The sequence below is a fragment of the Halteromyces radiatus genome (genome assembly GCF_025201355.1).
Source record: "Halteromyces radiatus strain CBS 162.75 chromosome Unknown BX664scaffold_6, whole genome shotgun sequence".
NCBI lineage: Eukaryota > Fungi > Mucoromycota > Mucoromycetes > Mucorales > Cunninghamellaceae > Halteromyces > Halteromyces radiatus.
Window position 1 is genome coordinate 1,567,754 of NW_026251692.1, and position 24,171 is coordinate 1,591,924.

The window sequence follows — 24,171 nt, forward strand, 5'->3', positions numbered from 1 at the left end:
GTTAGATATTAATCCCTATATCATGATGATTGCCCCTTAATGATTGTTGCCTCAATTTGACTTTATTCTTTACAAATAATATCCATCGTCAGCCTTATATTCCGCAGAAATGAACCAAATTGTCTTTGATGCTGATCAACAAAACCAATGGGAATAAAAGTAAAGATTGATATAAATCCTTTGATTTCGAAGGATCTAGCAGATGGCCAGAGCGTTTATTATTTATAAACAACAAATGATACAAAATGAATAATACTAATGAAATAAAAAGAAAATCATGTAGTGAATAGTAATATATAAATAGGAATATAAATGGTGTTTGTGAATGGACGGAAAGAAAAGAGAAAGATAAAAAAGAATAGGTTGGTACGCATGCTAAAGAAAAATAATAATAATAAAAAAAAAGTAGATGAATAAATGAAAAAATAAAAGTAAAAAAAATAAAAAAAATAAAAAAAAAACAAGGAAGAGATGGAAGATGAGATATTCTAATCGTCAGATTTTTGCTTCTTGTTGGTACTTTCTTCTTCATCACTGTCATCTGCCGCACGTTTCTTCAAACCCTTCATCTTTCTAGTTTGAATCTTGTGTAATTCTTGTTGTCCCACATGGATACGACCAAGCTTATCACCCATTTCATCCACATTGACATTCTTGACCTTGGGTTTCTATTTTTTTTTTTTTTAAAAAAAAAAAAAATGAGTTATAGTGTTTTCCATTTTTTTTTTTTTGATGATCGATACCTTTAATTCAGTTGGCACCTTTGTAGCAGCCTTCCAGAGATCAGCCTTGGCAGCATTAGCACGTCGTACAACAAAGTCATAGTGAGGTCCCATTTCTTCTAATTCAACACGAGGAGTCTTGACACCACTCTTCTTCATTTGTACAGTATATGTTCGCATGACAATCTTGGTTTCTGACAAGGCAGTGAAACTAACCACGTATTCCAACCCATTCAAATTCACCGCGTCACTAGCATCCCCATTGAAGAAATCTAAAAAGTAGTTCTTGATCGATTGACAGGTTGGATTGCTATCAAATGCTTCACCATTGAATACCAACAAAGGTTTCATACCCACAGAACATTTGGTACCCTACATTAGTCACAAATATATGGAAATAAATATACTAACATACTATTTGTTATTTTATTTTATTTTACCTTGATTTGGCTCATTGATGTTGATTTTTCGACGCCGAGTTCAAACATGTCCAAGACTTGATGATTGAACATACGAATAAAAGTCAAGTTGTGAGGTCGTTTCTTCAAATGAGTACCTACTACCATCAGAGAGGCATCGTTTTTGTTGGAGAAGAATTCCAGTTTTTCTTCATCTTCAAAAGGTTTGATTTCATTCTTTTTGGTGAAATGGATAGCGTTAGGTCGTTTCATAGCATACTATAGAACAGAATAAGAATGACGTTAGATATATACAGCATTTTTTATTATTTCCAAATAAATGAAAAACTTTACCAAATCCTTCAATGCATCAGTCACTACTTGACTGGTAGTAGATCCATGTACGATCAAGGCAGTTTTGGGATTTTCATGAACTTTAGATTCTCTGTTTTTGAAGAATCGCTTGGTACGAGCAGTTTTGGGTTTACTAGAATAGAATATAAAATGTTAATAAAAGAATTGGATTGTATTCTTGGTACTTACACAGTACGCAACATGATCGATCTTAAAGAAAGAAGTAAGAGGGACGAAAAAAAAAAAAAAAAAAAAAGGGAACCGCATGTCAACCAGATATATCCGGAGGCTTAGTGTGGATCTTTGAAATCCCGCTACGAGCCACGTTCAAGCAGGTCGCCCTTTTTTTTTGTGTACTAGTCAATCCTTTTTTCTTTCTTTAACTATACCTAATGATAAACGATACCTCTTCCACACCTTATTATACCCAATGTATCCCAAAGCATTAATTCACCAACCTAACCAGAAAAGATGCGCAATACCAATACAACAACTCACGAAAGCTGATTGTATACAGTATCTCTCACAAGCATTTGAGGCACGACTAAGAAAAGAAGTGTCCCCCATTTTGGTGAAGTATTTGACGAAGAACAGTAAAGCGACATTCGAAGACGTATCAAATCATATCAAGGAAACGTATCTCAGAAAGCAAAAGGGAAGAAAAAAGATAATCGGTCTTTATGATGATGTAGTAGAAGCATACAACGAAGGTAATTTTTTCTTAATAAACAGCAAAAGATACGAATATTACAGTACTGAACTATATTATACTTATTTATTCTAGTCAATGATACCAAGATAAACCGTGTACAAGTATCTGCTTCCTTTGACACTTTAGCTATTGATTATATTCACCAGTGGCAATCTTTTATTGACGAAAGTTTGGATAACCGAGTAGGTGTCATGTACGAAAAACAACAACAGCAACAACAACGATCATTACCATCAGCATCAGTAGCAGCAACGTCGTCGTCAAGATCAATTAAATACAAGTATCATACAGTGTCATGTCCATGGAAAAGTATCTTGCGGTCGGACTTGGACGTCATTGATCAACAAATCATTAACGAAACGATATCATGTGCAAGCATAACCACAAGCGCAATGATGGACGTGGCTAGTATTGTTACAATGGATTTACAGACAAGAAGCCTGTAAGTAACTTATTCAAAAAAAAAAAAAAAAAAAGGAAGATAGAAATAGTTTAACTTCTCTTTTTTTTTTTTTTTTTTTTTTTTTACTGTTCATATGTAGTGGATCTGAAGTGAATATCTTTGATATCATACCGCAATCAAAATTTACCAAGGAATTAGATGAACCGCTGTGCTTGGCTCCTCCTAAATTAGATGATCAAAAGCGTATCCTAGCAGAATCAATGCTCACTTCAAGTTCGGATCGCAGAATGGTGGATCTATATTCAGCAAATCACCTTACTTATCTCATCACCTCTATGCAAACTTCTCAAGCCACTTCTTCTTCAGCAATAGCACCTTCATCAACGGCAGTAGACTCCACATCAGCAGTATCAGCGCAAAGTATGGATGACTGGAATTTGGATGCATCTTGTACAAATGGTCTGACGATTACTAAGTTTCCTCCTGGGATGGATAGTCTTCTGGAACCGCATCTTACCACTTTTTCTACAAACATGTTGAATATATACCGTGGTAATATGATACCATATTTATTGGACAAGGCTTTATTGACTCTTCTGCGGTGCCACCTCTCTCCAGTACGGGAACAGCGTTATCAAGAACGGAAGGCAAAGAGGTAAGTCCATCGATTAGATGCCAATCTGAATTGTAAAGTTGTCATTCATTGTCCACTTACACTAAATATGTATTTTAGAGAAGAACCTGACTCAACCCTCAGCAATCGACAGCAATGCACTGACAAAATTCTTCCAACAATGATTATTCTGAAACACCGACTTCGCAAGCACATCAGACGACTGGCAAATTTGGAAAAACGTAACGACGTTGATAAACACTACAGCATCACCAAAGAAAGTCAAGCTATCGATCGAATTAAGCAACTAATTGCTCACAAGAAGAAGAAGAAGAATATGGACAGCAAACATGACACCACAGATGACATGGAAAATGACGAGGACGACGCGGCGGACGATGTGGATAGCGATATGGAAGATGATGCGGACTTTGTTATGGACAATCTTATCGATGAAGACACTTCAATCCCAAGAAAAAGACTGCGTGCGTCAGTGTCGTCTCCTTCGACTTCGACTACAATTGCGACTACCAACACAACTACTATGACCCCAACAACGCCAACAACGCCAATACCAAAATTAGTAGTGTCAGCATCAGTAACAGAACCGTCAATGAATCGACTGAAGAAATTACGATCCGTTTTGAAATCTCTGCTTTGGAAGAAAGGAATACCATTTGATAGTACACCTCACCAATTGAAGATGAAATACGACAACTTGGACTTCAATGATAATGAAGCTACGGTGCTCATGCAATTATACAAGTTTATATCACCCTATGTTTTACGAAAAACGAATAACGAAATTGTTGATAATCACCCACTTCTCAACTATCCGCTGGCTCTGCTATTAAATATTATTCTGTACGTCACCAATTACGCCAAATTCTGTAGAAAGCTGGTTCCAAAGGTCAATCCTTCAAAAAACTACGCGGTGTTCCTGAATTCAGATTCTATGTACTATCTATTTTGTTGTTTAAAAGGTAGACAAGGCGGCACCAAGAACGACAAGGCTCCACCTTTCCATGATTTTGGATTCGATATATTCGTTAACGGTGACACCATCTCCAGCGTAACCAAGGCACGTTTATACAAAGATCAAGTTTTTGCAGGCTTTCTGGATCTATCTCATATGCAAGAATTGGCGAAGTCTCGTTCGATGGAATTCGACTACAGAGTGGCGATAACAAGTTTCGGTGTGGCAAGAATCCAGTGCAAGTCCATCGTCAAGCACAAAGACGACGACAACAGTAATAATGATGATAGCAGTAGTAAGAACCCAGCATCGACGACAACAAGAGAAAAACGCAAAGGTGGAGTGGAAAAGGACGATTTCGGAAATATGATGGCGGAAATCAACAAGGATATCAACAAGGAAAATTATACGATCAAGCGGCTTCAAAAACAATTATCGACGGCCAAAACAGACATCTCAGCAATAACGGAAAAGATCGACCAAATGAAGCCTCCGAAAAAGAAAAGAAATCGACAAAATCTGGACGATAGTAATGAAGAAATCGACGAAGCCCTGACTCCTACGCAAGATGTAAATAGTGGTGAACCGTTATATTCCCTAATCAAGAAGCGACAAGATCTGAAATCGAAACGAAACAACCTTCTACGACTGATTGTCAAAACAAAATGTTCGATTATGGATCATCGAAAAAGAAAGATGAATATATACCAAGACATATTTGGCAGCAGTGACAACAAGGCGATGACACCAACCATTTGTACGACAAAGCCTGATATCGACAGTATTGAAAAGTTTATTGGAATCGATCCTGGATTAGTTACAATGGCTCAATGTGTCGCACTTACTCAAGAACAGGTGAAATATATTCGATCACGTACAACAACAGATCCCGGCAACGCAATGGAAATTGACGATGTTGGCACCATATTCAAGACCAAAGTGAGAAGCATAAAGACGAATCAATTGCGTATCGACTCTGGATTGTCATTATTCTCTCGAACCCTAGAATATCGAAAAAAGTGCAATCACCTCCAAGTAAGTAAAAGAATAAAAAAAAGAAATCGCATCAGAAAATACAACACAATATCTAACTTCCCGTAATATAATAGTGTCAAAAGAATGGAACAAAGTCTGTTCAAAATATCGAAGCTGATTTATCTCGGTCTATGATGAAAACGTTATACAGCAACAATATCGAGAACGAGAAGGAATATCATGGGGTAGGCTTTACTACGCTAACAGCAAAAAAAAAAAAAAAAAAAAAAATCCCACTCATTTTTTATTCTTTTTACAATTACTATTAAATTAGATCAGTAAGCGTAGTAGACAACCATTACTAGACTTTTATCATACAACCAACTGGCTAAAACGACAACGCAGAACAAGACTGTGTCAAACAGAAAAAGCGTACGCCAAGTCAGCCAAAAGTTTATTAGGAGGTCAGAAGGCAATCTGCTTCTACGGTGATGCTGGACGTGGATACGGATCAAGAATCGGTGGCCATACTCGTGGCAGTCATGATGTTTTTATCGGGAAGCTCTCTGAAAAAGCTACAGTGGTGTCTATTGATGAATATCGTTCTTCAAAATTGTGTGCCTTCTGTCACATGCCCATCATTCATCCTGTCAAGACAAACAAGGACAAATCAAAGAAGATCACCAATTTAGGAACGGTTGTTTGCATCAACCCTGATTGCATCAGCCGGAAGAATGGATATGCCGCCAGAGGACGAGACGAAAATGCTTCTATCAACATAGCAATGATCGGATATGAACAGCTCGCCTTTTGTCAAACAATTCAACAATTCGAACGATCTTCTCTTCATGCTGGAGGTTTGAAAGGGAAGGTAACACTTGTATAGTGTTGGGCTGTAAGTATCAAAAAAAAAAAATAATCCCTCATTATTGATATGTCGATTAACTCATTTTTCTTTTTTTCAACTCCATCGATGGAAAATAAGTACGCCCTTTAGATGTACCTGCAATTTTTTTCTGATAGTCAACACGATTAATCTACATTCATTTTTTTTTTTATCATTTGTCTTTTTTTATTTTATTATTATAAGGAAAAGAATATGAAGATATTGAAAATATAGAATAATAAAAAACAATGAGGGAATGTTGAAAAGAGTTAAATATGCAGTCTATCTAAAAAAAGAAATAAATCAAATGTATGTATAAATCACAAAAAAAAAAAAAAAAAAAATAGAGAGAGAGTGTGTGTAAACATGTCCAATTCGTAAAACCAAAATGATGAATAATAATAATAAAATAAAAGTATGAATAAATGAGAATAGAAAAAAAAAGAGACCTATTTCTTGACTCGACCAGTAAAAGTCAACCTTGAAGTTTGTTTGCCCTTCTTCTTGATCACCTTGTTGAGAGGAACATAACTGTAAGGATCTGCTTGATTTTTTCTTTTGACATCGCCACCAGCTCGCTATATATACAAAAAAAAAGAATGATTAAATAAGCATAATCCTCCTTTTTTTTATTATTACTTTCTTTTTCTTTACCTTTGATCTGAATTCTTTTCCAATACGTTCAAATTGAGCAGTCTTCTTTTTCTTCTTGCCAGATCCTTCATCCACATCCATGTCATTATCATCTTCCTCATCCTTGCCACCTTTCTTGAACTTGATTCGATTACGTTTATCACGAGTAAATCCATCAGCACTACGTGCAGCTTCCAGGTAATAGTTTTCTTCGTTTTCTTCGTCATCATCTTTTCCATCAGTAGCTTGATTGGCCTTGCTTTCATCATCGTTGATTACCAATCGACCTTCATCATTTTCAGCAAACATTGATTGCACTCCACCAGCGGTACCACCCAATTTCGCACCTTTCCGTAAAGTTGGTTTTGATGATGAGATTTGTCCAAGAGCTGATCGATCCAAAAAGTCCAAAACATCATCGGCATTTTCTCGAATATATGTACTGCTTTCTTGTTTTCCAGCCTTCTTCTTCTTCTTTTGATTATTGGTCATATCCACATCACCATCATCATCAGAGCCTTCCAGTTCACTTTCACTTCCGTAAACCACTTCTTCGAAAGCATCATGGTATCCTGCCACCTTCTTTGCTGATACCCGATTGGCAATTTCATTGTCGTTGTCTTCATCATCACTTTCATCTTCTTCACCAAGAGCACGTTCCTTCTTTTGACGTTTAGCTCTTAAACGGCGTTTTTGAATATTGGCAATCAATTTCTTGTCTTCTTCAGGTACCAAATGAGCAATAGCATCATATCCAAAACGGCGAATGAGACGTTCAAATACATGTCGGATCTTGAGCTTGAAGTTTCGATGTTGATGACTGCATTTCAAAATATGATCCACAATAGAATCCAATTGAGGTCCCAAAATTGAATTATCCAATACCACAATACACACCTTGATATATCCCAAAGCTCCCTTGACGATTTCACGGTTGTTGGATGCTACAAATACATTCACAGTTTGTAATAATTCTGAAGCCATTTCACCAGGAATATCATCCTTGAATTCAAAGAATACACGTGATAACGCAGTGATCGTGGCACCAATCATTTGAGCAGTAGTTCCAGCAAGACCAGCAGTAAGCATAGTGAAAAATTCGTTGAGATTGGCTTCAGCTAAATGTTTTCAAAAAAAAAAAAAGGATTAATATATCGTTAACATTATATTATCCACGCTTATTATTTTTTTTTTAAAAAAAAAAAAAAACTTACCATCAGGGGCATCAGAATCCATGCCTTGTAATAAACTAGTCTTGACTACACCACCTTCCTTCATTTTGTTTCCCATATCCACAAATGCAGTAAAAGCAAAGTTACGACACTTTTCACTTGAATCCTTCAATGCAACTACAATTTCAGACATAATGGCAGGAATGAAATGAAGATCAGAACCATCCAATAATCGCACTACAAGCATCAATGTCTTGACACGATCCTTCCGAGCAGAAACGGTACATGAGAGAGATGCTTCAACCAGTTTAGCTTGTAGTTCAGTGAAGTGAGCACGAATAACTTGTAAACCATTAGGATTCACCATGAGATGATTCAAGATCTTGTAACCTTTCTTTTGTAAAAGAGGAGCATCTTCCTTGTCTAAAAGAGAGGTGATGGTACCATTGTAAAGAAGTTCAGCCGATTCAACATCCAAGAAAGGAATCATAATGATAGAAAGATCAAGCATAGTTTGTGACATGGGAGGAGGCAAATTTGGATCGACGGGACCGGTAGCTTGAGCTTCACCAGATTCCAAAGATTGGGACAACAAACCAAGTACCTTTTTGAACGTTTCATTGATATCCTATTATGAAATAAAAGAAAAATTACAGTTAGCTTTTTCTTTTTGAAATCATATTGGTATATATATTTATTTACCTGAGGAGATGTGATGGCAAGATAGCTTTTGATGACTTCGCTCATAAATCCACGATTGGTAGGGGCAATCTGACTGTAAACATTGAAGAATACAGCAAGATAATTGACAGCAAATTTGCTCAAATGTTCCAAGTTTCCAGTTGCTTCTGCTTTAGTGATTCCATAAGCTTTGATGAGATGACTGTGGTCGGCATCAGATTTGGCAAGTTGTTGGTTCTTTTGTACCAAGAATTGTAAAGCTTGAGAGATGGTAGGTCGTAATTCGGGTTGAGTATACAAAAGAGAGCTGAATCGTTCGGCAACAGTATCAGTAAAAGCTTGAGTCAAGTCTAGAGGTAAATCGCAGAAACCAGGTGCCAAACTCCATATTTGATGTAAAAGAGTTTCATATACTTTAGCTTGTAAAGCGAGTTCTCGATTGGTAGCAGATTCCGCCTTTTCTGCCAAACGATCACCTAATGGTATTAATTCATCGACAAAGTAAGCCAAAGTTGTGTTGGTAGTGTAATTTTTCAATAAAGGAAGTAAGAAGGCACGTCCGACACTAGAGGAGGAAGCAGGGGTTTCCAAGTTTAAAGGGAGAATAGCCAAAAAGCTTTCAGGACCCATCGTAGCAATAGCAGCACCTAATGTTTTATCCAGTTGTTCCTTATATGATTCACCAGGAGATAGTCGAATTTCACCCAAAAGAGCTAAACAGTTGTTTAATAACGGACTAGAGGATCGATGTAACTTTCGGAATAGGGTTTCTTGCACTATCATTACTTGCTTCCATGCTGATTGGAAATGAACACCTAGACCTGTTTCAACAGTAGCGATGATTTGTGACAGACCATTGGTTTGACCCATAGATGCTTGAGATATCATATCATCCGTAATACAGTAACTGATCAAGGTAGATAAACAGTTGGCGATTTGAGTATAATTTCTTGATTCTTGTTGGAAATCATTGAAGATAAGATCAAACACAGTGGGAAGATCAGCAGCACAGCCTTTGGGATTTAATCTATCAAGATGCTGGTTATTATTTTCTTATATTTCCAGTTATTATTATTATTATTATCTTCTTTTTTTTTTTTTATTTAAAAAAAAAAAGGAAATATTACCTTGCATAAATCGGATAAGCTTTGCTAATCATCATCAACCAAGTTGGAAGTAATCTTTCATCATAAGAAGCAGGCTTCAATTCACAGATAGCCTAAATTTTATCAAATTTATCCACCAAATATCATCAGTCACTTTATCTCTCACCGCTTTCTCATATATATAAGCACTTACAGATAAAAGGTTGGTAATCTTTTCTTCATCAATATCCATTTCCTGAGCATCAAATAGGGCTTCAAATACATCGAATGCGGCCTTGGTTAGGAAAATATTGTTCAACTTTGGCAATTGTAATAATGTTTGACAGAGAACGGTAAATTGCTATAAAAGAAAATAATACAAGTCAGTCAATTTACCTTTTTTTTTTTATTCTTTATCACTATACATACATAAGGTGGCCAATATTCAACAATGGATTGGAGCAAGGCAAGAATTTGTTGAGCGGCATGCTGATCAGTTTTGGTAGCTTCATGTAACACACGCAATATGAATTCTGCTGTAATACTGGCTGCAGGATGAACCGTGGCTGGAGGAGGAGGTTGAGATAATATGGTTCGAACAGCATCTTGAGCACGTTTGCGTGCCTAAATCATATCCCCAAAAAAAGTAAAGAGAATTAGTTTTTTTTTTTTTCTTCATTTGAAACCTTTCTCCATTTATTACCTTTGGTGAAGCGTTTGCACTAAGTACAAGAAGAGCTTGATAACACTTTTTAGTGGTAGGCATAGACCAAACTTGAGCATCCTGGGCGACAAGAAGTCCTTGGTAACAACCAATAATAGATCGTACAATAGGTTGTTCGTTGTTGAATTGTTCATAGGCCGAATCTAGCATAGGAATAACCACACCGAATTTTGAGCGTAAAATGGGCACAGGTACTCTAATTTTTGGAAATAAATCATCATTATATCAGTTTGTATATACAAAAAAGAACCAAATTTGGCAATTTTTTTTTTGGCTTCTTACTCCGTTAAGACTTCGTCCAAAAGGTATAATAAGGCACCAACAACGTCGTTAGCATCGTTTGCAGATTGAATAGTAGTAAGCTATGTTAATAAAAATAAAAACAAAAAATTTAGTACATAGTAAAATAAACATGAATAATATACATACAATGGCACCAAAATATGCAGTAGGAGATAGTTCAGCCTGTTGTTCCCGGATAATCTAAAATATATTACTGTTATTTCTTTCTCTTCTTTCACATGTTAGTCAGATAAACATATTTTATGTTCTTACTTCTTCTATGGCAATCAAGGTCTGACCATACTATAGTAAAATAGGCATAAAAATAGATTAGTCCAACTACAAAGATCGATCGTTTTCTATTTTATAAAAGGAATTAATAAAATAAAATGATCATATACTTTACCAACTTCTGATTCTCCAATTTAGAGTTAGCTTGCTTCCGAATCTTGTCAAATTTCTCTTCCATTGTCACTCCCCCGAAAAAAAAAGAAACTAAAGCAGTAAAGAAGTAAATTCCAAAGAAAGGGAAGATTGAGATTTTTTTTTTTTTTCTTACAAGAAAAAAATTGGGACTGTTTTTTCTGATAAAAAACCAAAATATCTGCGGGATTCAAATATTGCTTAAACACTAAAAACCATACCAGTCCCACAAAAATCACGGGTATTTAGGTCCCGCTACGTGTGCCTAAAAAAAATAAAATAAAAAAAAATGAAAAATGTCATATTTCTTTTTTCTTTCTTTTTCTCTTTCTCTCCATTTTCATATTTCTTTTCCTTTTTTATATCTCTTTCTCTTACTTTCCTCCATTGCAAACGACTCACCATTAGTAAGTATGTCTAACATTTATTAACTGATGCTTTCTTCTCCTTTCCTCTTTTTTATCATTAGACAAGTATATCAAGATAAACTTTAGGTAACAAGGTTACTTTTTTTTTATTTTTTTTTTTATATAAAGTGAAAACAATGCAGCTGATACTTTCTTTTTTACATATTATAGTAATTACTCAATCTATTCAACTTCTACTTATTCTGCATTAGACAAGGCGATATCAAGATAAACTTTAGGTAACAAGGTTACTCTTTTTTTTATTTTTTTTTTTTTATAAAGTGAAAACAATGCAACTGATACTTTTTTATTTTATAGAAATCAACGAAGCGTTGGATATGGATGGATTATGCATATTAGATAGCTTGGAATAACGACAGTAGTGATGGTAGTGATGATTTTTTGTATGAATTGAATAAAACTGAATGGATGAATGGATGATACGAAGACTATTTTATTATACAATTATTACAAATATCTAGTGTATTCGTTCCAGTGGCCATATGTTTGGCGGGTGGTCCTTGCATTTCGAAACGTTAGCACTTGATGGAGATATTCATCACGATCCTCTGCGCTTTGAAATACCCGTGATTGTACCAGAGGTAACCGAGAAGAGTATTCTGTTGCCAACACTTCCTCTCTTTCTTGATCTTCTTGGACTTGCCGCATCAGCTCCTCTATTTGTCGTTGCTTCTCTTGGCGACTTCGACGAATGCGTTGCAGCTCTAGTTCAGCTTGTCGATAGTATACTTCTTCATCAACTGCAATACGAGGCTCCAGGGAAATTGGGGATTCATCATCACTTATGACAACAACATCATGTCGGATGATCGGTGAATTGGAGGGCGAAAAGGTCAATGGCGATTGAGATATATAGGACGACAGAGTGAAAGACGTAGAATTGGATGGAGACAGGAGATTGATTCGTCCAGGATGAAAAATAGCGTGGGCGGCAATCTACAGTATAGTTAGTTTTAGTTGTTTATGTCAAATATTGAAATAAAGTACCCTTTTTTTTGCCATCCTTCCTTTATACGTATATATATATTTATATCTTTTTTTTTATTATAGTACTGTACTTACGGCGCGATCAATGATGATGTTTGTCAATGCCTCTGGGACTAGGACAAAGGGAGGACAAACGTTATGAAGGCGAAGCATAGGAGGCTCTATGCGACGTTCGATAAAAAATTGACCAGAGCGAATACGGCCTACACCACTTTGGTTTACGAGATGCTTACAAAGTAAGAATCTGCTCTCTACGAAAACAGGACAGCCACAAACCCAAAGATTCAAATTTGTATCATAGTCAGCGCCAGGAGCATCTGCCTGTTGGATGCATTGATTCCATGTTGATACAAACTGTCGTTCCCAGCTAAACCTGTCACGTCTTTCGATGACCTTTTGGTTATACAAGTCCAAGAGATCTCGACAATGCCGTCTGATGATGATGTACACTAGAAAATCGAGCCTAGGTCGATTGTGATGATATAGATGATTGCGCTTTAGCACCCGCCAGTGAGATTCTACCAGCATGGTGGACTTGCCATTGGGGATTAAATGAGGCTGGCTTGATCTTGCCCACAGGATCCACTTGTTGTACGTATACCAGTTTCTATATAGGTATGCCCATACATTAGGGATGTTGTTGTTGACGCAAAACGTGTATGCTTCAAAGGTTGATTGACGGTGGATAAGAGCAGAGTTGATGACTACGTTCCCTAAAAAAAAAAAAAAAAAAAAAAAAAAAAAAAAAAACACACACACACACACAAACGTGTTATTCCAAAAAAGGTAATATGTATGTTGCCTTTGTCCTTAGGCTTTTTTTTTTTTTTTTTTTTTTTTACCTTGAGGTATGAGAGGATGCAGACAATAATGTCTAGTCATCATACGCTTGATTTGTTTTCGCTTTTCTTTGTTGCATAGGTTAGCGTTCCCTTGAGGTGCCTGAGGAGCGAAGGTCAAATCAATAAAATCGAACTCGTCTTGTGGATTTAATGACTCATATACTGGTGGAAGAACTGTTCTCTGTGGTCTTGATAAAAATTGCTCTACTGCTCGACTAATGTGCCAAAGACAAAGCTGAACCTTCCTTTCACTCCATGTTTCACTGATTGCTGCAATTTCCGCACTATCTTTATCACAAAACATAAAAACTGGTTGGATACCATTATCGCGGATTACTTCCAGGAATTTCTTCAGGGTAGCAACCTTCCATCCATGATGATCATCATTAACGTCGGTTTCATCATCATCATTACGTATATGCTTGCAAAGCATGTATGCGATAGGAAATCCAGCGCCGTTGATGTTTGCAATCACCGCAAATAGTTCACAATCATTACGATTCGTCTTGAAAGTGGAGTCAATATGATATTCGGTAACGTATCGGGATGAATTGGCACAAATGTTAAAGAACTGTGTCTTGAAACTAAAACCTTGCCAGTTATTTTCAATAGCCCAAAACAACTTGAAAATAAAAAAAAAAAAAAGATTATTCACCAATATAAAAGGTAAGAAAATAAAAAAAAAAGATTATTCACCAATATAAAAGGTAAATCATATATAAAATATATCCTTTCTTTTTAGCTACCTCTTCAAAGCCGTTGTTGTTGTTTTGCTGGATCAAAATACGAGCGGAAATAAATTGATCATCGTGATGTTCATAATGCTGTCGAAGATAATGATGATACCACTTGTAGACTTGAGCCTGCGTTATCATAGCGCTCCACCAAACTCTTGACGTATGTTCCGGAAAAGATGGGCAGAATCCAAGTTGAGAGCATGTCGTTCGATGTATTCCCTAATTGCCAACGGTGTCTCGTTTCTTTCAGTAAAAACAGAGCACTGATGCTGAAGACGATGATTGTACGTCACATGAACCCATAACTGCTCCCTATCGAAAAATCCAGTAACTTTCCCTTTGCAGTTATATGTGTTCATCCGGCAGGTTAAACGCTGTTGGAGTTCTTCTGGTAATTGCCGTTGTATTGTCTGGTCTTGGACACAGTATGCGTGAAAAGAAATGGATTGCCGCAGGACAGGATCACCAGTCTTCTTTAAAGCAAAATGATACCCTGAAATTTCTTCAAACCGATGTATCACCTCCTCAATGATCTGATCATCCGTATAATTTTCTATAACTTCTTCACTCATTGCAATATCCCAATCGAACTTTACTGGTCCGTTATTGCTAATGTGCTCTGTAGCATAATGTATATCCAAGCTATCCATGGATATCATCGAGTCCATAGAAGGCGCAAGGCGAGGAGGAGTCTGTCTATATCGGCAGCAGGTACAGGTGTTGTATGTTTGAGTTCTACCAACGTAGTCTTGTCTGTGCCTGTACGAGCCGCAACCAGAGCATTGAATAAAAGCAGATATATCCATATTGTAAGTAAATAAAAAGTGTATATAGTTGTTATAATAACAGTGAAAAAAAAGAAGAGTATATTGACAAGATAAGAATCGTTTTATTGATAAGTAGCTTGATATTTATACTAATGTTTCTATATAGTGATAAGGAAGGTAAATATAATAATAATAAAGGGGTAAATATATTAAAGGGATATATATACTAATAACTACCAATTGTTAAGATCTAATGTATAAGAAAGGAAAGAAGAAAAGGGAGAAAGGAAAAAGAAGGAAAGAGTCTCAAATAAAAATTCAGTGTGTCGCCAGCTCCCGAAATTCAGATCAGTCACACCAGGCATATCACATTTGAAAAATCGTCCAACTTGGATATGTATAAAAATCTAATATTAGCATGATGAAGCAGTTTAAAGAGGTGCAGAAGCCTTTTGTATGTTACAAATCCCTTCTCGTTATGTATCCATTCCTTCTATCATCCACTCATCCATTCAGTTTTATTCAATTCATACAAAAAATCATCACTACCATCACTACTGTCGTTATTCCAAGCTATCTAATATGCATAATCCATCCATATCCAACGCTTCGTTGATTTCTATAAAATAGAAAAGTATCAGTTGCATTGTTTTCACTTTATAAAAAAAAAAAATAAAAAAAAAGAGTAACCTTGTTACCTAAAGTTTATCTTGATATCGCCTTGTCTAATGCAGAATAAGTAGAAGTTGAATAGATTGAGTAATTACTATAATATGTAAAAAAGAAAGTATCAGCTGCATTGTTTTCACTTTATATAAAAAAAAAATAAAAAAAAAGTAACCTTGTTACCTAAAGTTTATTTTGATATACTTGTCTAATGATAAAAAAGAGGAAAGGAGAAGAAAGCATCAGTTAATAAATGTTAGACATACTTACTAATGGTGAGTCGTTTGCAATGGAGGAAAGTAAGAGAAAGAGATATAAAAAAGGAAAAGAAATATGAAAATGGAGAGAAAGAGAAAAAGAAAGAGAAAAAAGAAATATGACATTTTTCATTTTTTTTTTTATTTTATTTTTTTAGGTACACGTAGCGGGATCTAAATACCCGTGATTTTTGTGGGACTGGTATGGTTTTTTTAAACACTCACATATTCTCTCTCTCTCTCTCTCTCTCTCTCAATTCGCCCTTGATTCCTTTTTTTTTTATCCCTTTCTTTTTCTTTCTTTCTGTTTTTCTCTATATATATTCTTTTCCTTTTTTTTTTTTTTTTTTTGAATTGCGACATCTCTTCACTTCTTTTAAATACATGATGGATACTGTGAAGACATCCCAGAATAAAAACGAAGAATTAATCTGTTATTGGAAAGATTGTATGAAACCTTTTCCAAACCATGACTCTTTGAGTCAACATTTATCTGAAGGTAAGAATGAAGGAAAGGGAGGAAATGGTGAATATGAACACTAACTATATCTCTACTTTATAACTCATTCTTTTTGAATGATTTTTTATTTTTCTTATTTACATATAGATCATATTGGTTGGAAAAAAGGGGAATACTTTTGCGAATGGACCAACTGTGCGCGAAAAGGCGTCAAGTGCCATAATAGATTTGCTCTCATGATGCATTTACGTATTCATACGGGTGAAAAGCCTTTTGAATGTGATATTGATGGATGTGGTATGAAGTAAGTATGTTTGAAAAGAAAAAAAATATAAAAGAAAATTCTATTAACGCGCAATGTGTCTGATTGATTTTATTAGTTTCGGACGTATGGATGCTCTTTCTAGACACAAAAAGGCAGAACATGGACTAGATTCTCAAACAGATGGACCCAAAAAGGGAACGATAATACAAGATTCCAAAGTGACAACAGTAGCACCAAGTCCTCGTACTCTTAGCAAGAAGCGAAAGATGGTACGCGAAGATCATTCTGAAAAGCATAAACGGGGAAAACCAGATACTGGAAGACAGCCATCAAGTGATATGGATGATTCTGAAGATTTGGATACATATGAAGCACCAGCTTCATTATCTTTAGGTGCCACGACAAGTACGCATACCCCACAATATCAGCAGGATCAACAACAACAGCAACTACAACAATCACAACAACAACTGCAACTACAACAACAGCAACAACAGCAACGCAATACACATTCATCATCAACAACATCCTCCTCTTCTGGATTGTCTCCTCAACATAAATACAAAATCGCTAAAGCCAAACTACAGTATATCTTGCGGGAAAATGAGATGCTAAATGATGAATGGATCTCATTACAGCGACGACTCAATCGACTACAAACAGAACGAAGGGTATTGCTAGATGCATTGATGACAGCTGAAGATGATCAAGATGGTGATGCTCTTTCAATTGATGAAGAAGATGACGACGATATGGACGACGATCTGACAATCAAGAGACATGATCCCAATGTAGACATTCCAATCATAGTAGAATCAAGTCGTCGAAACAATGGATTTGTAGCATAGTTATTAATTCTTTATTTTATATATCTTCCTTTTATCATCATCCATACCTCAAAACTTTGTTTTACAAAGTGCTTGACTTTTTTTTTTTTTATTTTACTGTCAACACTGCCAGACAACCAACACAATTACACAGAATCACATACGCAACCGCACACATGATCACACACAAATATATATATATATATATATAATTACACTCTTTATTATCTGATTTCACCAATAAAAAAAACAATAAATATACAAGTTTGTCATGATGACTTATTTTTATTTCTTACATATGTAAAAACAGAGAAAATGTTGACATATATAATAATTTCGTAAAAAAAAAAGATATACATAAGAATAGAAGAATGAATTACAGATAAATATAAAATAAAGTATACTAAAGAAAAAAAAAAAAGAATAATATCATCGATGTTGCTGTTGAGGAAGGGATTGTAGTAATCGGACATCCTTGGCATAATCTTGATACGAAGGCGGAGGTTGTTGTGGCAAATCTTCGGGTTTATACGCGGCAACCGGATGCGATTGTGGTATTGTATTCGTCATTGCATTATATTCAGATAACAAAGGGCTATGCTGATCTTGTCGTGTTGGCTGCATATTTATGTCGCTGATAACGGTAGAAGGTCCAATATAGTCTGTATTGATAATAGGATCATGTCTACGGGTTTGTGCTACCATTAAGTATCAAAAATTTAGTCTCTATTGGACCAAAAAAAAAAAAAAAAAAGATATATACTTGCCTTGTTTTTTATTAGCATAGCGACGTCTTCTTAATGCCAGATAAAAAGTGAGTATCAGGAGAAATATGCAAATGGCCACCAGAGCATAAAAAGCGTAATCCATGTGTATTATACAAAAAGTAAAAAAAAAAAAAAAAAAAAAAAAAAAGAGAACAGGCTTAGAATATGATGAATACTGTAATTTATGAGTAATATGATAGAACTGAAAACAGGATAATAATAATAATAATAATACTAATAAAAAGAGACCGAGAAAAATAGATAAAGAGAAACAAAGAAAAAAAAGAACAACAGGAAGAGGTAAATAAAAGAAAATGAGTTGAACTCCCCTTTTGGACCCTTGGTTTGCTCATGCTGTGCCCATTGAATTTGAATCACCGTCACGAAAATCTTTTTGGAGTTGACCAAACAAAAATCCCCTTTTTCTCTTTGATAAAAATAAGCAAGAATGGATAACGTACAAGATAAATCATTACCTCGAACATACAATGGTATCACTTATACGCTTGACGAACCTCGATTTAAAGGCTTATCAAAAAATGCTATCAAACGACTTTTAAAAGATCAACTGTGGGAATTACAACGAGAAGCAAGAACAAAGAAACAACGTGCAAAGTCAAAACAAAAATCTCAAGAAAAAAGACAACTAATCGAACAAGGTGTTTTACCTCCTCCACCTAAACGAACAAAGACAAGTGATATGGTTTTAGGTAATCGCAAAATTGTATTTGACTGTTCCTTCTCCTCATACATGACACGAAAGGTAAAAAAAAAAAAAAAAAAAAAAAAAAAAAAAAAAAAAAAATAAACTTTTTTTGTATCATACAGCTTATTTATCATTTACTCGTCATTACCATATAGGAAATCGACTCTATGCAAGCACAACTCGTTCGTTGTTATAGTGCCAATCGATTAGCTAAGGAAGCAATGCATATGACCATCTCTGGATACGATGAGCCTCTCAAAGAAGTGTTTGAAAAGAAGACAAATTCTTATAACAATTGGCTTAATGTGGATTTTGATACCGAACCTTATGAAAATCGATTTGACAAAGAGAAACTGGTGTATCTATCTGCCGATTCAGATAATGTGGTGGATGAACTAGAAGAAGACAAGATTTATATAATTGGTGGTATTGTAGATAAGAATAGACACAAAGGATTATGTCAAAACAAGGCTACGAATCAAGGAATTGCTACTGCTCAGTTACCTATTGGTCAATATCTTCAATTAGCAAGTCGGAAGGTATTAACTGTTAATCAAGGTAAAAAAAAAAAAAAAAAAAAAAAAAGGAATCAACGATCAATAGGAATTAATTACAACCTTCTTGATTGTTAGTATATGAAATTATGTTAAAGTGGGTGGAACACAAAGATTGGGAAAAAGCCTTTTTAGACATTATACCTCAACGAAAACTTAAGGATAGCAAGCTCCTTAATAATCAAGAAACGTCAGAGGTGAACAAGGATGAAACTGAAGACACTGTGGATCAAAATCAGCATAGTAATCAAGAAGATACAAATCCAACACCGGATCAAGATAATCTAGAAAAGGATGAAACCAAGCTTACACCAGTAGAAAACCAACAAGATATGGAGAAGAAGGACTGCCCGGTGGACAACATAGTGGTTTAGCAAAGAGAATCAGATACCTCATCGGTAGAATAGACTTTATATACTTTAGATATGATCATCATCATCATCATCATCATTATAGTATGATAGACAATAAAACAAAATGTTTTCTAAAAAGAAGAATGGGAATGATTTTTTTTTATTGATGGGTTTTGACTATTTACAGTAAAAAATGAGATATTGGTATTCGCATTTAAATAAAAGATAAAGAATGTTGGGATTAAACAAAAGGGCAAACTATACTACAGTCTAATCTATAATTCTTCAAATTCAACGTCTTCATCATCGTCCTCATCGTCATTGTTACGAGTGTTGTCCACGATATCCAAGTTATTGTTATTCATGTTACTCTGTTGACGGATGGTGGTGTTGTTTGAAGGATTGTCAAGGACGTTCTGACTTTTTTGTTGTAGTTCCGGTAACAATTTTAACCATTTATCAAGTTGGCCCATATATTTGTTGATAGTTGATTGTTTTACGTCAATATCACGTTTCAAGGAGGCTATGGACTAGAGGAGAAGATATCATAAGAATAAGATATATAGTAAAAAAAAAAAAAAAAAAAAAAAGGTGGTATACACTTTCTTACCTCTGTTAATGTCAATTGTTTGTCTTGCATACATTCCAATCGGATATCCTTCAATTGATGTTCAAGCTCAAGGAAACTAGACTTTAAGCATGCAACATCAGTAGTTCCTATTTAATAAGTTAGTAAGAAAACAAAGCTAAAATAAATAGTACCATGATTACCTTGTTGTTCCTTGGCTATAGATGGATCGCTTAAGACATTATCTAGACATTGATCAAATGATTTGGAAAGTTGTTCGACAAGCTGACTAAGGTCTGGAATAGTAGTAGTCATGATATATCTATATATAGAATAAAAGCTATATGAACAGAAGAAAAGAAAAGAAAAGAATAGAGAAGCAAGAGAGAAAGAACCTGCGCGTTTTCTTTCTCTCTCTCTCTTTTTTTTTTTCTCAGCCACTGTGATTAAAAATCTATGGAAATTTGCAGGTCCTTTTTTTTTTCACTCTTTCCTTTGTCAACTATTTCTTTTACCATGTCTGGAACTAATACAAAACACAATGCTATTTTTATTCAACCAAATTCAGTGACAGAAACACTAGATCAAGACATCTCCAGTGATCAATGGTTACCTTTGGAAGATCTCAATGAAAGTGATATTGATGACGACGACGGTGACATTATTATTGAACAACGCCTTTTGGTCAACAACCAAGTAAAGTAGTAGGACTAACAAATAACAGTATCCTTTGACTTGTTAACTAAATATTTATTATTATTATTATTATTATTATTATTATTATTATTATTATTATTATTATTACTGATAGGCTGCTATTCGACGACTCACCGAACAAATCCGTTTACATGATTATCCTTTGATCGAAACCCTTAGTTTCACCAGCAAAGAGCCTGTGGTTCTGAAAGACGTATATGATGATCTGGAAAGAGAAACTGCTTTTGAAAAACAAGCCTTGGAAACTGCCTTGATGGCCAGACAGATCTGTAAAGAAGCCAATGTACCTTTTGCCAACAGAGAAGATTATCGTGATTACACCAAGGTAAGAAAATCAAAATTGTCAAAAATAAAAATAAAAATTAGTCAAGAGTTATATACTGAACTTTTTTTTATCTCGTTTATTATTTTGTATAGGATGATACAACTGTAAAACAAAACAACAAGAAGAATCGAAATATGGAATCAGAAAGATTGAAATTGATGAAACGAAGTAAGTGATGAACAAAAAAAGAAAGAAAGAAAAAAAGAAAAGGTATGTAAAAAAAAGACTAACTATAATCTTGTTTTTTAGAACGAAGCGATATGGATGCGGATGATACCATTGTGGACAACGATTTTGACTTGGAAGACTATGATGACAATACTATTAAATCAAAAAGGGGAATGGGATCTTTATTAAGGCAAAAAAGGCCTAAATCGGTAAGAACAAAGACAATTGGATCATTAGAGCTTCGATAGTAGATTGATTTTTTTTTTTCAATATTATTATACTTAGATGATTGATACTCGCGTAGGAGGAAAATCAAGGACACATGGCTACAAATCACCAGGTATGCATGGGAAAAAGCAACAAGGAAACAAGCAAGGTGGCAAGAAAGCATCCTATCGACCAGGCAAAGCAAAACGACAATCCCTTAGAAATAGAAAGTAGATTTACAAACATACAGACACACACTCACACATATATATTATTCACATACATACATATATTATTTTCATTTTGTTGGCATTCTATCATCATACAATAAAGACTTACACTATTGTTGTTGTTTATCACCTGTAGATGCTTTTCTTTCTTGGTAATTATGGTATAGATAAATACAGAATAGAGGAACGACTCAAAACTCATGCTTTCCATCTTTTTTTTTTTTCCAATCATCCATCATATCATCATACCGCCCCATCATCCACACCATCCATCATCGATTCATTTATCATTTATTGCTTGACTAGATAATTCTTAGATTAAATCACACGAGAATATGTTATTAATAAGAAATGAGAAGAGTGAATATTATCTTTTTTATGATATCTAAATCATGGAATTCATTTCGACAATAGAAACGAATAAATTAAAAAATCGTCTCAATTCAAAGTGGAAAAACAGTAAGAAAAGGTATAGATAGTGCGAAAATTAGACTAGTTTGACAGCATTGAGACAAGTGATGGGACCTGTCGCTGGTAACCCTTTTTTTTAACATAAGCACAGTGGTTACACGACTGAAAGGTTGTAAAACTGCCTTGTCTTGTACCGAAATGTAACCTTGCAGATCATTACTACTTTGATATTAGGAGCGAATACATATATAAAAAAAAATAGATTTCAATTTTATTTCAAATTGAAATTGATATAAGAAGTAAAATAATAATATAATGAATGAATAAAGACTATATGAATGAAGTAAGAGGAAAGGGTAAATAATGTTATCTAACTAACTAATGTATTAGAGAGGCCATATGCAATCATATATTTAAGCTTTAGAGCTCAGCTCCGTCAGCACTACAACTTCTTGATGTTGCTTGATTTCCAACTTGAGAGGCTTTTCGTTGTTGTTTTGTTGGGGTAAGATACGATCCATGAATTGAGTTTCGGCAGGATGAGTAGTGACCCAATGAACTACGCAAGAAACAATAGTAACGTCCTATTAGGAAAAAAAAAAAAAAAAAAAAAAAAAAGATGAGAAAAAGAAAGTTTTTTTTTTTTTTTGTCTTGTGAAACCGTATTTCATTTTATTGGAAAGGACACTTACCAAAGTAGTAACACAAGTAGCAACTAAACCTCTTAATCCATCTTGATAGACAACAGTAAGACAATATTTTACAAGAGCGGTTGACAAGGCAACCAAACCAATAATGATATTTCTTCCAGTAGTGACCTTTAGAGCCATGGCATATTGAGAACTTTGTTGTGCTGAATTGGGCATAAAATAATATTTGGCGAACATACTGGTAAACATGAGTGTGATAAAGATGTCGTAGCCGAGAACAGCAATTGATGCTGGTAAACGATATCCGATCCAACAATGATATGGTACTTCCTGATTGACAAATATGACACGATAATAGATCATCAATACTATCAATGCAATATACGGTAATAAGATGATAACGTTGAAATTATAAGCAAAAGATCGAAACCTGGAGATTTTTGGCATAGAGATAATATAAAGCTAATATATATATATATATAAATATATAAATATATAAAAAAAAAAAAAGAATAATCAATTTGATTGAAGATACAAAAAAAAAAAAAAAAAACAAAAAAAAATTTACCTTTTCGATCCAATAGAGATATAGAATGACTTTAGTAATAGTATATATCAAAGAGATATTGAAAAAGGAGAGAGAACAAGAGATACTATTACCATTATTGGTGCTGGTCAACATACAACCAATCAAAGCAATAGCCCAAGAGAAACCATATAATGCCAAAAGTAAACCACGAATATAATATACTCTTCCTTCAATACTTGCTACTTTTCTACCAAAGATAAGTGATAAAATAGTGATACAGGCTACACTACATACTTCTGCTAAGATTTCATACTCGTCTGGTGAGTACATTATAATAGATGGTTGTAATGTATTGTATTATAATAAAAGTGAAGTCAATAAGAAGATATATATATAAATAAGAAAGAAGAAAGAGAAAGAGAGAAAGAGAGAAATGCAAAAGCAGGGGGGCGGAAGGATAATTGTACTTTTTTTTTTTTTTAATAATAATAGATCCCGTGTGGCAAACAAAAGAAAAAAAAAAAAAAAAAAAAAGGAGGTGGCCAGGTTTGACTAGATTTGAAGGTTTAGTACTCCGCGAGAAATTTGATTCAGTTTCATCCAAATGTCACTTTACCTTTTTTTTTGTTTTTTTTTGTTTTAATATATGTTTATCTTTATTAATCAAAAGATGATGATGATGTATTTTTTTTTGTAATATCATATTATCTT

General features: G+C 34.6%; 11 protein-coding genes across 11 annotated transcripts; 6 read left to right on the forward strand and 5 right to left on the reverse strand.

Moving 5' to 3' along the window:
• On the reverse strand, positions 1-1,698 carry BX664DRAFT_300756 (brix domain-containing protein 1). The gene is made up of 5 exons (XM_051542357.1): positions 1,664-1,698; positions 1,475-1,607; positions 1,163-1,399; positions 744-1,094; positions 1-668 (listed from the first exon to the last, which is right to left on the reverse strand). Exons 1-5 carry the CDS (start codon positions 1,675-1,677, stop codon positions 489-491), a joined length of 915 nt encoding a protein of 304 aa, XP_051398467.1. The 5' UTR covers positions 1,678-1,698; the 3' UTR covers positions 1-488.
• A 1,266-nt stretch (positions 1,699-2,964) lies between these two features.
• On the forward strand, positions 2,965-4,116 carry BX664DRAFT_338420 (uncharacterized protein; the record flags this gene model as incomplete). Its single annotated transcript, XM_051546432.1, has 2 exons — positions 2,965-3,244; positions 3,323-4,116. Coding segments are annotated over exons 1-2 (845 nt in total), but the record flags the coding sequence as incomplete, so codon positions are not given.
• A 1,088-nt stretch (positions 4,117-5,204) lies between these two features.
• BX664DRAFT_177642 (uncharacterized protein) lies at positions 5,205-6,383 on the forward strand. Its single transcript, XM_051540016.1, has 4 exons — positions 5,205-5,213; positions 5,288-5,398; positions 5,493-6,048; positions 6,139-6,383. The coding sequence occupies exons 2-3, from the start codon at positions 5,394-5,396 to the stop codon at positions 6,037-6,039; spliced, it is 552 nt and encodes a 183-aa protein (XP_051398469.1). The 5' UTR covers positions 5,205-5,213; positions 5,288-5,393; the 3' UTR covers positions 6,040-6,048; positions 6,139-6,383.
• Positions 6,384-6,397: 14 nt separating this feature from the next.
• On the reverse strand, positions 6,398-11,255 carry BX664DRAFT_284050 (NUC173 domain-containing protein). Its single transcript, XM_051541619.1, has 12 exons — positions 11,023-11,255; positions 10,890-10,919; positions 10,764-10,817; positions 10,617-10,696; positions 10,314-10,530; positions 10,040-10,234; positions 9,825-9,971; positions 9,653-9,744; positions 8,547-9,552; positions 7,887-8,472; positions 6,694-7,790; positions 6,398-6,617 (listed from the first exon to the last, which is right to left on the reverse strand). The coding sequence occupies exons 1-12, from the start codon at positions 11,083-11,085 to the stop codon at positions 6,489-6,491; spliced, it is 3,696 nt and encodes a 1,231-aa protein (XP_051398470.1). The 5' UTR covers positions 11,086-11,255; the 3' UTR covers positions 6,398-6,488.
• Positions 11,256-14,167: 2,912 nt separating this feature from the next.
• Positions 14,168-14,839, reverse strand: BX664DRAFT_316552 (uncharacterized protein; the record flags this gene model as incomplete). The annotated part of the gene is made up of 1 exon (XM_051542722.1): positions 14,168-14,839. One exon carries the CDS (start codon positions 14,837-14,839, stop codon positions 14,168-14,170), a length of 672 nt encoding a protein of 223 aa, XP_051398471.1.
• Positions 14,805-15,658, forward strand: BX664DRAFT_338433 (uncharacterized protein). Its single transcript, XM_051546433.1, has one exon. The coding sequence runs from the start codon at positions 15,219-15,221 to the stop codon at positions 15,414-15,416; it is 198 nt and encodes a 65-aa protein (XP_051398472.1). The 5' UTR covers positions 14,805-15,218; the 3' UTR covers positions 15,417-15,658.
• Positions 15,659-16,074: 416 nt separating this feature from the next.
• BX664DRAFT_360844 (uncharacterized protein) lies at positions 16,075-17,533 on the forward strand. The gene is made up of 3 exons (XM_051548196.1): positions 16,075-16,222; positions 16,331-16,487; positions 16,564-17,533. The coding sequence occupies exons 1-3, from the start codon at positions 16,108-16,110 to the stop codon at positions 17,294-17,296; spliced, it is 1,005 nt and encodes a 334-aa protein (XP_051398473.1). The 5' UTR covers positions 16,075-16,107; the 3' UTR covers positions 17,297-17,533.
• On the reverse strand, positions 17,529-18,177 carry BX664DRAFT_360845 (uncharacterized protein). Its single transcript, XM_051548197.1, has 2 exons — positions 18,043-18,177; positions 17,529-17,973 (listed from the first exon to the last, which is right to left on the reverse strand). The coding sequence occupies exons 1-2, from the start codon at positions 18,143-18,145 to the stop codon at positions 17,705-17,707; spliced, it is 372 nt and encodes a 123-aa protein (XP_051398474.1). The 5' UTR covers positions 18,146-18,177; the 3' UTR covers positions 17,529-17,704.
• A 301-nt stretch (positions 18,178-18,478) lies between these two features.
• BX664DRAFT_360846 (guanine-1-methyltransferase-domain-containing protein) lies at positions 18,479-19,751 on the forward strand. Its single transcript, XM_051548198.1, has 3 exons — positions 18,479-18,805; positions 18,904-19,306; positions 19,381-19,751. Exons 1-3 carry the CDS (start codon positions 18,491-18,493, stop codon positions 19,674-19,676), a joined length of 1,014 nt encoding a protein of 337 aa, XP_051398475.1. The 5' UTR covers positions 18,479-18,490; the 3' UTR covers positions 19,677-19,751.
• Positions 19,752-20,674: 923 nt separating this feature from the next.
• Positions 20,675-22,094, forward strand: BX664DRAFT_338441 (eukaryotic rRNA processing protein EBP2-domain-containing protein). Its single transcript, XM_051546434.1, has 4 exons — positions 20,675-20,919; positions 21,035-21,265; positions 21,358-21,433; positions 21,515-22,094. Exons 1-4 carry the CDS (start codon positions 20,680-20,682, stop codon positions 21,679-21,681), a joined length of 714 nt encoding a protein of 237 aa, XP_051398476.1. The 5' UTR covers positions 20,675-20,679; the 3' UTR covers positions 21,682-22,094.
• A 434-nt stretch (positions 22,095-22,528) lies between these two features.
• BX664DRAFT_338443 (uncharacterized protein) lies at positions 22,529-23,869 on the reverse strand. The gene is made up of 3 exons (XM_051546435.1): positions 23,500-23,869; positions 22,974-23,393; positions 22,529-22,865 (listed from the first exon to the last, which is right to left on the reverse strand). The coding sequence occupies exons 1-3, from the start codon at positions 23,788-23,790 to the stop codon at positions 22,695-22,697; spliced, it is 882 nt and encodes a 293-aa protein (XP_051398477.1). The 5' UTR covers positions 23,791-23,869; the 3' UTR covers positions 22,529-22,694.
• Positions 23,870-24,171: the final 302 nt, after the last annotated feature.

Bases quoted from the DNA above. Each gene is read 5' to 3' on its own strand.
- BX664DRAFT_284050 (XM_051541619.1), bottom strand. From the start codon at position 11,085: ATGGAAGAGAAATTTGACAAGATTCGGAAGCAAGCTAACTCTAAATTG. The intron at 10,235-10,313 runs GTAATAAATGGA...GATATGATTTAG, and splicing joins GTGCAAACGCTTCACCAAAG to GCACGCAAACGTGCTCAAGA. The intron at 7,791-7,886 runs GTAAGTTTTTTT...GAAAACATTTAG, and splicing joins GGATTCTGATGCCCCTGATG to CTGAAGCCAATCTCAACGAA.
- BX664DRAFT_338433 (XM_051546433.1), top strand. From the start codon at position 15,219: ATGATGAAGCAGTTTAAAGAGGTGCAGAAGCCTTTTGTATGTTACAAA.
- BX664DRAFT_338441 (XM_051546434.1), top strand. From the start codon at position 20,680: ATGGAAATTTGCAGGTCCTTTTTTTTTTCACTCTTTCCTTTGTCAACT. The intron at 21,266-21,357 runs GTAAGAAAATCA...TATTTTGTATAG, and splicing joins ATTATCGTGATTACACCAAG to GATGATACAACTGTAAAACA. The intron at 21,434-21,514 runs GTAAGTGATGAA...CTTGTTTTTTAG, and splicing joins ATTGAAATTGATGAAACGAA to AACGAAGCGATATGGATGCG.
- BX664DRAFT_300756 (XM_051542357.1), bottom strand. The intron at 1,400-1,474 runs GTAAAGTTTTTC...TCTGTTCTATAG, and splicing joins CTGATGCATTGAAGGATTTG to TATGCTATGAAACGACCTAA. The intron at 1,095-1,162 runs GTAAAATAAAAT...TGACTAATGTAG, and splicing joins CATCAATGAGCCAAATCAAG to GGTACCAAATGTTCTGTGGG.
- BX664DRAFT_360844 (XM_051548196.1), top strand. From the start codon at position 16,108: ATGATGGATACTGTGAAGACATCCCAGAATAAAAACGAAGAATTAATC. The intron at 16,223-16,330 runs GTAAGAATGAAG...ATTTACATATAG, and splicing joins GAGTCAACATTTATCTGAAG to ATCATATTGGTTGGAAAAAA. The intron at 16,488-16,563 runs GTAAGTATGTTT...TGATTTTATTAG, and splicing joins ATTGATGGATGTGGTATGAA to TTTCGGACGTATGGATGCTC.
- BX664DRAFT_360845 (XM_051548197.1), bottom strand. From the start codon at position 18,145: ATGGATTACGCTTTTTATGCTCTGGTGGCCATTTGCATATTTCTCCTG. The intron at 17,974-18,042 runs GCAAGTATATAT...ACTTAATGGTAG, and splicing joins CTATGCTAATAAAAAACAAG to CACAAACCCGTAGACATGAT.
- BX664DRAFT_360846 (XM_051548198.1), top strand. From the start codon at position 18,491: ATGGATAACGTACAAGATAAATCATTACCTCGAACATACAATGGTATC. The intron at 18,806-18,903 runs GTAAAAAAAAAA...ATTACCATATAG, and splicing joins CCTCATACATGACACGAAAG to GAAATCGACTCTATGCAAGC. The intron at 19,307-19,380 runs GTAAAAAAAAAA...CTTGATTGTTAG, and splicing joins GGTATTAACTGTTAATCAAG to TATATGAAATTATGTTAAAG.
- BX664DRAFT_338443 (XM_051546435.1), bottom strand. From the start codon at position 23,790: ATGTACTCACCAGACGAGTATGAAATCTTAGCAGAAGTATGTAGTGTA. The intron at 23,394-23,499 runs GTAAATTTTTTT...TATATATATTAG, and splicing joins ATCTCTATTGGATCGAAAAG to CTTTATATTATCTCTATGCC. The intron at 22,866-22,973 runs GTAAGTGTCCTT...TTTTCCTAATAG, and splicing joins CTACTTGTGTTACTACTTTG to GACGTTACTATTGTTTCTTG.